A 9,667-nucleotide genomic window follows, 5' to 3' on the forward strand; every position below is an offset into this window, starting at 1 on the left:
GGAGAGTGCAGCAAGCGAGAGTTGAGGCTGATATATGCTATTCCTCATAGGGTATGGAGTGAGACATTTAAATCGATTTTTAATATCCTAGCATATGCATGGTATATCAAGAAATGAAGACTTGAATGATGATTGGTAGGAGAGGCTCTAGATGTGGCACCTCGCCCTCCCCAAAATGTGGTCTGCATCTCGGCGCCAAACTTGCCAGTGATACCTAACAAAAATGAAGGCTTTTTAATGCACAATAATATGTACTAGTACGAAATAATTCACGGACAAAGATTCCGCTGAACCCCGCAGTGAGCAATTTTGAGCTCAGTTGCCAGCTAGGCTCAATTACCCGAACCTGAGCTTAAGTACCTGAGCTATCTTAAGTATCCAAAAGCTGCCTGTACATAGAATAGTCTATCTATTCTGCCACCACCTTAAGGCCTTAGCGCGCACACTGCAGGGTTCCCAAGGCTTTAGGGGTATAGACGTCAATGTAGAGTAGTCAGGAGGGAAATAAATCTGTCACTTGCAAACTGGACATGACAAAATGTTTATAAGAGCAGTGTCTCTCAATCGAGAGCCATTGCGGGAGGAGGGTTATATTACTTTCCGTGTGGTGATCTGCACTTGTAAAAGTCCGTGCTAAGGATGAATCAATGTAACTGGTCCATATAGGCACCGATAAACCGTCGGAAAAACAATCCCATGATTCGGCGCTTTTGCACCCCATTGATTAAAAGTTCAGTCTTCCATTCTTGACCTACATATCATGCATAGTAGCATACACCAGGGTATCTAATATTGGGTTAAATGTCTCACTCATACCCAAGTCTATGGAATAGTGCATTGTAGCCTACACGTTGCACAACATGCACGTTCGAACAACCCTCAATGGCTGCAGACAGTGGTACTAGTTGTGATGCATCTCGCATTTCCAATTAACACCCTAGAAGATCTACTTGTTGCTTTAAACGTACTGTAGCATACTGTATAAGTAGTCAATATTTTTCTTTAAAGGCGTTGAGTCCTCGGCCTTTACGAGTCTGAATCTCCTCATCCGTATTGTTTCAAGAAATCTAAAAATCCAAACCCCATATTTTGAACATTTCATTACTTATTCCGCTTAGGCTTCTCAGCCTCATGCCCAAAGTGGGTGCAGACAGCGGCTATGGCGCAACTTGTAATTCCTCTAGGTACTACAATGCGGCCGACGAACCCAAATAAATCTACGTCAATTGCTGAGAGATCATCTCAATGTGCCAAGGCATATAATCGAGTTTGAAATAAACTTCAAGAGCCTTATTTTTGACTTTATTCTACACCTCTGTAATTAACTGCGCTCAGAAGACGTGACACGTCACAACCATGAGAGGGGTAAGATACAGGGATTAATGTAGATAGAGAGTTGATTGGAAGTCGTATAATAGAACGTCAGCTTCCAGATAGTCGGGTGTGTCATGTTATCGCAACCTTGGAATATTTAATAATGTGTTCCTTCTAGTAATCCAAGGTATATGTGCAACGGTCCCACCTATTTCAAAAAGCTGAGCGAACGAGGTAACAGGAATGATATAAGTTTGTTCATGAAATAAGAGCTATTTTGCGTATATACTTTCCACAGTAAGGCCGAGCCGCAAAGTATGCCAGATCTCTCGCCGGAAGAATGCATTGCACGCGTCGTGTGGGCAGCGCACATCCTCTCCTATCTCACAAAAAACCGAAACCATGAGGAGCTGCTCGATGTCAATGATCACGCCAAATATGATAACAACACAGACGATTCAGAAGAGTGCGAAATGGACTACGAGTCAGAGAAAACGGTGATCTTATCGGGTCCTCGAGACTCAGTCCGCCAGAAATTCCTAGACTGTATTGCGCAGCTGCTGTCGCCGTGGAAGGGTTGGGACGATGTTACGGCAACCGCCTTGCGTGAAGAAGAAGATAGAGTTGAGGTGAATATTGCAAGGAATGACGGGTTTATTTCCGATAGTCAGGCTGTGGTTTGTTGTAACATTTTGGAGGAGTATCTGGCTGGCAATTCTGGAGGTAGGAGACAAATTTGGTCTCATTGTTGGGTAATTGAAAGCCCGCTTACTGAAACATAACAGCTGAGACAGGGACAGACGAAAATGCAAGTCTCCTCACCGACTCCGAGCTCAAACTTCTAGACTACAACTGCCGTCGGGTGGATTACTGGATTGACAAGATTCAAAATTTGCGAAAGACAGACCAGAAATTGTTGGACAAGACACCTCAATGCAGTCTCGGGCAGGAGTCTGCATTTGAGGTTTGGACAATTATGAAGGATCTTATCCTGCAATATAATCCAGCCGATGAGGGAGCCATCAAGTGTAGGCATCTGATAGTCCAACAAGCATACAATTGCCTCAATTTTGAACGATTCCGAGACTTACTGTCACACGCTTTTGGTCCACAGCTCGGCTCGAAGCTCTGGAGCATGCTAAATTTCATTGCCAGGCCGCTGGTCGATTGCCGATTAATGAGATCACTGGCTACCCGAGAGCTGCAGTTCCAAAATTGTAAGCTTTCACTAGTTCCGCTGAAACCTAAGATGACTTTGGATGTGAAATATGTGGTTGGAATAACCGAGGCGTGGGATCGACTAGGGCTGGGATCTACACCTGAAAGCCTTCTTTCGTCGAGCCAAGTTTTTGAAATGACCTGTGCAAAGTCATCTACTCTGCATGCCGAGATGCAACTAGTATTGCACTGTAACGATGGGTCTGCACCTCAGCCTACTCTGAACTACTTTGGATGCAGTAAAAAGACCTGCTTGCTTTGTGAAATCTTTCTGAGCGCGTTGCCAAATCCAATTGTAACACGTGGAAGGCATGGTATTTGCTATCCTGCTTGGGCTGTGCCTGGCCCAAGGTCGTCTACTACACAGGTCGCCATTGAAAGTTTAGAGAAGAATCTTGTAGCTCGCATTCGAGGGGTTGTCCAAGATTCGATGCACGGCGGGCAAAAGCATACCGCCCCGAATGTCATGCAATCTGGCATAGTTTCAAGCTTTTCGCAGTTGACTTTACAAGAATGGCAGCAGAGACAGGAGGAAGTGCGGCTCTTCAATGAGAAGCAGACAGCTCAACGCAAGGAGATGCTGATAACGTGAGCTTGCTTTTCTTTATCAGCAGATACTGAATAGGTAACTAAGCATCACACTGTATAGCGAAGGTATTGTCCCATCAACAGAACCAAGATATTGCCCGATTGAAAATTTCGAACCGGAAGATTGTTGTGTGATGTGTAACACCAGACCAGGATTGCGCTGCACGAAGTGTTGGAGCATATCCTATTGTTCCAAAGACTGCCAGAAAAGTGATTTTTCTTCACATAAGTTGCTCTGCAAAAAATTCGCTATTCAGCCTGATAGACCGACTTTGGAACACAAAAGGGCCATAATATTTCCGGTTGACTCAGACAAACCATATTTGAGGTGGATTCCATGTAGGCGCCAATATGACAAGGAGGACGGCGTCAGCTGGACAGAGATTGCCCCTTTTCCCTTTCTCGGAAAGGACAACCCTGTCAAAGGCGTAATGCGCATCGAACATAACCCAGTACGGTCTCGCAACCTGGGGGCTGGGTTTGCAGCCTATTCACCGTATAAGGAGGGATACTGTGTCTGCTTGATACATCGCGAAGCTTATTTGATTGATGGATCGATTACGAATAGAAGTGTTTTAGCTTCTGTGGCAGCATCATGCACATCCCCGACCCCGCATGAATATCGTGGTCCTATGATTGCTCTACGAGGGGTTCATCATGAAGACTATGCTGACATAACCCTAGCTGACTTTCGACACTTGATGGACTACCTGATAAGCTATCGAAACACGCATATAAAGGAAAGCGTTCCAGATCTGCATCATCGCGCCCCAACAACCGTTCGCGGCGTAAAGATTTGCTGTGACGGCGAAATTAATATTCATGGATCAAACCCCTTTGTTGCCGTCGACGTCACTGGAGCAAACCGGGTTGCCCTGGGCGAAGGATCTATCTCGCCTATTTCTTGTTGCCTTGGCATGCCTCTGATGTTATGGAAGGACTCAGGCAGTGAGTTCTTCCATAATCCGCCGGGTTTGCATAATTCCACTATGGTGGAAGACAATGAAAATGCTGCGTTTTTAATGATGGGTACCAATCCTACCAGAGACGACTGGGGTTGGGTGCCCGCGTCCTGGAATAGAGACATTGGGAACGTCTGGGCAGTTCGTGCAGACGGAATTGATTTGTCCGTGGACGATGTGGCAATGATGTGCCACTTTGCAAGGCACAAACTACAACGCATGTTTGAGGATGAGATGGAATCTGAACTCCCCAACACAGAGAGTAGACAGAGAGTTCTAGATTTCATTACCTGGGAAAACATGACCGCTTATTGGGATAAAGTTAGCTAGCAGAGCATTTTTTATATATCCCTCGATGGCAAACTCGTTTACCAAGACCAAGTTGAGGGCATAGTGGCCGCTGCGAGCGCAGCACAGAAACGAGGCGTCTGTCTATAAGAAGAGGTTGAACTAGTCTCCAGTCATGTTACATGAACTATTCAAATAGTATTTGATTGTGTTTTGAAGAGTGGCTTTGAGAAATGCTACATTACTCTACACTGGACTGTTTATAACTAAGGGAATTGTAGTGTGATTTAAGGCAGGTCAGTGCCGATGCAATCGTCTTGCCATTGAGTGGCATGATCGATGTCATTGACCAAAGCATCCATAAGCATTTCAAAGACAGTTTCTCCTTGCGATACCTCTATCACCGACCCTTCTGGGGTGCATGGACACTGCTCACACAGCATCTCCTAGGCCAGTCATCCATACTTCAAATCCGGCTCGAAACAGGAGATCATAGCCGAGTGACAAACAAAGTGCGGGCAACGTCAGATGTATCAACTCCTCGCCCAATACTTTGAAGAAATCGGTCGACAGGACGAGTGATGGAAAACTATATCGTTGGAGCTGGCTGGGCTAAGACCATGGGGTTTGTATGAAATTGATGATTTTGCGGACGTTGTTGCGTCGCGGGTTTTAGGGTACTTGGGTGTGCTGGATAGATGCATGTCACAGACAAGCCTTGGCCAACGGGCTGAATGATATCGAGACATATTATCTGATGAGGTGCGATAGGACGATGTTTCAATGCTGGGGGATTTAGCGTGCTGCTTCGAGAGTTTATAGAAGGGTGCGTCGGGCATGAACTCATAGACGTCGTTGATTACATAGATGGTTCTTCGCTGACGACCTCAACAACATGGAAAACCCAATGGCCAATTACAATATTGAACACTTTGCAAGCATCTAAACTAATATACGGCAGCTACATCACACAACCAACCGACAAGGCACAAATAAACTAAAATAAAATTAGATAATAAACCGATCCATAAGTCATCGCCCCTTTCTCAACGCCATCCCATGGTACACACATACACAAGGTAATTTTAGTATTCAAGGATCATACATTGAAACACTGAAATTCTGCAACAAAATATCAAAAAAAGCCAGTATAGATAGAACATATATATATATAGAGATTGTCCTAAATGAGAAGCAGAAAACAAGAAGTTACAAGTATGGCGGTTTAGTAGTCCGAGTACGCATCGTAGCCACCAGGGTAGGTGTATGCCGCTGCAGGCATAGAGTTTGGTGGTGGTAGGCCGTGGGCCGCGCTCATGTTTAGGCGTCGTTCTATCACAGATTACGTTAGTTTTGGGACAGCTTGGTAGAAATGACGGAGAAGGGGGAAGGGGTACCTTTCTCAAAATCGCGCCAGCGCTTCATCGTAATCTTGCTACTATCAAATTCACCCTCGGCTTCACCATGGCCGCCCTTGCCGGTATCGCCAGCCGTCTTTCGCGTATCTCCCCAACTAAAGTCGTCGAATTTCCAGAATGCGTATACCGGCAGAACAAAGTTCCATACAGGTAGCGAGAGAAGGTAAATAAGCATCCAGAGGACGTAGACCCATCTGTTGGCAGTGACGATGATCAAAACACCAGGGAGACCCAAGATCAGAGCCAGGAGGACCAGTGGAATGACTTGGACGGGTTTGGAGACGATGGATTTGACGACGACGTAGAATGTGAATGAGATAGCGGCGGGGAGAACGAGAGAACCGATCATGTCGATGAAGACGACGAATTGCATGCTGAAACAGAATGTACCGCACAGATCGCGCACGAAGCACAGCTCGAAGAGGTTGTGGACGGTACTGTTGATCCAACGACGACGTTGGGACAAGAGGACCATGAAGCTGTCGGGGACGGTTGTTTTGCAGACCGCTTGAGGCACAAAGACCTGCTTACGCTTGGGGAAGGTTTTCAACATCAGAGTTGTCAGGTAACGATCCTCACCAAGCAGGAGCAAGTTCTTCTTGTGGAGAGTGTCCACGACATTTTCAGAGTAGTGCTCAACGATATCCGGATTGGCCAAGATAGGGACCCAGTAGTTCTGGCCACCCTTGGGCGCTTTGATACGGTACATGGAGAAACAACCAGGCAAACAAGTGACACCACCAAAGACAGACTCGAAAGCCTTGGATTGATGGTGAGAAATGTAGTATTCAAACACCTGGATCATGGTAACCCAACTCTGAGTCTTGTTGGCAATCTTGGTTTCACCACATAGACCCATAATATCTGGATCCTTGACCATCGCCGATACCATGTGAGTAAGACTATCTGGGAACACTTTCGTATCGGCGTCAACCATGAGGATGATTTCATAGTAGTCAGGTGATATGCCAGTAATATTCCAGAATCCATTGAACATTTCAAATTCAAGCTCAGTCATACGCTCGTCAAACATGACCTTTTGCAAAAAGGACATAAGGATAATCTGACTATCACGTTTTCCACGGTTACCAGGTTTGGAAGCCTTTGCCTCGGCCGGTGTACCGCATTTGACAACGACAAGCATCGGGACGCGTTGCTGTTTCTCGGGAGGAATGATGGACGTCTGTCCGTAGTCATAGAATCCGGCATAGATCTTGGCCATGTTGTGTCTCTTGGAGCCGGATGCGACAGCTACATACGAGTATGGTTGAACCTCATCAGGTGGAATAACATGGTCACGCATCATACCAAGCACGTAATCAGGGGTAGACATTTCTTCACCTTTACCCTTGATGATACCGTCACAGATAACCAAGATGGTCTTGTGGCTGTTGGGATAATCCGTCAAAGCAATCGAATCCAGAGTGGAACGAATACCTTCCTCACCTTCGGAGTAGCAAGTGACCAAACATAGAGTATGCGCCAGAGGGAACCCAAATGGCTGCCATTCGGGCGGTGGCTGCGGAACAACATTTTCATGGATGAAACCAGCGGGGCCTTCACTTGAGCCAACAACAGTCGAGTGCCTTTGGTCGTACTGCGAAATCATCAAACTCGTTCGGCTATCTGCAGCGGCAGCATTGTGTCGGGAGATTGCATCCACGCTCAATGACCCATTACTACTGTTTCCACTCAATTTGTACATCGAGTTTGAGCCATTCGCAGTAGGAACAAGACGAGACGAGGAATTTTGACTGGCCATTGTTGTCGGTTGAGCCTTGACTCTGCCGCCTCCGACTGCATATGGACTGGAGAAGCGCGACGTGGTTGGCAGGAAGCTTGCGCGCTTCCTCGCCATCTTCTCAGGAACTGGAGGATCAGCGAGACGTGGAGCAGGGCGATAAATATCCTCCGTCCAATCCTCAATTTGTTGTGCACGAGCTCGACGATCCAGTGTCATTGATGAACGATTGGCAGCGTACTTTTTGGACAAGAACCAGTGGAAGAACAGAGCCATGGAAAATCTCGCCGCGACGATGGAAAGAATGAAGACCAGCGAGACATACAGCACGACCTGAGATGCAATGCAACCGATGGTTTTGGTATCAATCGACCCAACTCGAATGATCTGAGACAAGCATTTTGCGACACGCTTGTCCTCAGATGTCTGGAACGCATAGGTGACGTCGGTACCTCGGATCTCAGTGTTGCTCTGCATCTCCGTGAATAATGAAGGAAAAGACACTTGGCTAGAATTGAGGTAAGTGAGCAAGTCAAGATCGAGAACATCGCCCGAGTACACGATGAGATTGCGAGACTTGTTTCCCAGATCGTCCCACGTAAAGTAGACATCGCCGGAGCTGCTCAGCGAGTAAAAGTCATTTCGTGCTTCGCTCGAAAGATGGCACATATATCCCAGATACGGTGTAGCAGTTTCGTTTGTCTTGTAATCTGATCCGTCTTGATTGTAGGTCTGACAGGGGAAGTACCAGGCGAGCTCGCCTTTACTGTTGGTGGGAATATCGGAACCATCGGCGAGAGTGATAATATCCTTACACGCACCATTGACATTCTGAAACAAGAAGCTACCGTCCTTTCCGGAGTACTTCACTGGCAAGTCGTACAGGACATTGGAGTCTTGAGGCACTCCGTAAGCAGCTGGATGCTTTGAATTTGAAAGGTCATAAGCCTCGCCGTGAAAGATCATGTAACCGGAATCGACGTGACCAGCAGCTATACGTGTTTTTGTTGTACCACAGACAACCTGGGTGAATCCAAAAGTCAAGAAACCGACAAAGGTACATACCAACAGGATCAGGCTGATCAAGCCCATCTTTTCACGCCATGCCCGACGTTGTTCCGCTTTCCTCATACCCATGCACGCCATTACCATATCGGGAGCCCAGAAAGTGACGAGCACACAGTAGGCGTACCACGGGCTAGGGGCAGGAACGTGTTCGCGAACCTTTTGTTGACGTTTCTCCTCCGACTCGATGTGCTTTTTGGACCCTTTTCGGTAGAGCTTCTTCTTCTTGTTGCGCGAGCTTGGAGCAGGCTCGACTCGTTCCATAGGCTTGTTCAGATTTCCTTCGAGGGCATATGCGTGCGCCTTGGAGCCTGTCTTGAGAGAGCTCTCGGTACTTCCGGTAGTCTCGGCATCTTCGGGGTTATCAAGAACGGGATCGTGACCGGTTGTCGACGGATATGTGGCCATGTTATGGCTCTGGGCATACTGCGCATAATGGTAATTGGGATGGTCGGGACCTATCTGGTTTCGCTCCGGACGAACAAGCGATCTTTTCCTGCCCAAGTCGGTGGTAGGTGACCCGCGTGTAGGCGGTCCTCCTCGCGAGGAGGAATGAGAGACATGTCTGCCATGAGACCGTCGAGGGGATGTAGGGGTGTATGGTGATGGGGGAACCTCGGTGAATGTGCCGGATTCGATATCGCGGCGGCGGCGTCGAGACGATTCTCTAAATCCGGGCTGACTATCTTCGCGTCGCGAGGATGGAGCGTTGGTTGGTCGTTGCGGAAGCGACATGATGGAATGCTTCCGGAGTCTATTCGAAAATGTCAATTCTGTTCCACATTCCACGGAACGTCGAGTGCGATCGATCTCTTACCACGTTTTGACCCGCCCTGTGTCCGCTGGAACAGTAATTATTTCGTAGAAGCAGATAAAACCCTTCTACTTCACCTTCAAAATAAATAAAATCAAAGTCTCAACGCTGCAGACATTAGAGCCCCAGAGTTCGGCTATTGACCGGTGCAAACAAGTATATTCCGAAAACCGTTCCTAATGCAATATGCAGAAACTCGTATGGCAGTAAGCGCTGATTGATTAGAGCCGTCGAGAGCAGGCACGATGGATGTAACAGA

At 47.2% G+C, this 9,667-nt stretch overlaps 2 protein-coding genes across 2 annotated transcripts; one reads left to right on the top strand and one right to left on the bottom strand.

The window, feature by feature from the left end:
* Nucleotides 1-1,631: 1,631 nt before the first annotated feature.
* BHQ10_003372 (uncharacterized protein) lies at nucleotides 1,632-4,412 on the top strand (the record flags this gene model as incomplete). The annotated part of the gene is made up of 3 exons (XM_040875621.1): nucleotides 1,632-2,037; nucleotides 2,100-3,120; nucleotides 3,464-4,412. 3 exons carry the CDS (start codon nucleotides 1,632-1,634, stop codon nucleotides 4,410-4,412), a joined length of 2,376 nt encoding a protein of 791 aa, XP_040731876.1.
* A 1,183-nt stretch (nucleotides 4,413-5,595) lies between these two features.
* BHQ10_003373 (uncharacterized protein) lies at nucleotides 5,596-9,329 on the bottom strand (the record flags this gene model as incomplete). The annotated part of the gene is made up of 2 exons (XM_040875622.1): nucleotides 5,596-5,702; nucleotides 5,768-9,329. The coding sequence occupies 2 exons, from the start codon at nucleotides 9,327-9,329 to the stop codon at nucleotides 5,596-5,598; spliced, it is 3,669 nt and encodes a 1,222-aa protein (XP_040731877.1).
* Between the last annotated feature and the right edge of the window lie 338 nt (nucleotides 9,330-9,667).

This window comes from Talaromyces amestolkiae (assembly GCF_001896365.1).
Source record: "Talaromyces amestolkiae strain CIB chromosome Unknown scaffold5.1, whole genome shotgun sequence".
Classification (NCBI taxonomy): Eukaryota; Fungi; Ascomycota; class Eurotiomycetes; order Eurotiales; family Trichocomaceae; genus Talaromyces; species Talaromyces amestolkiae.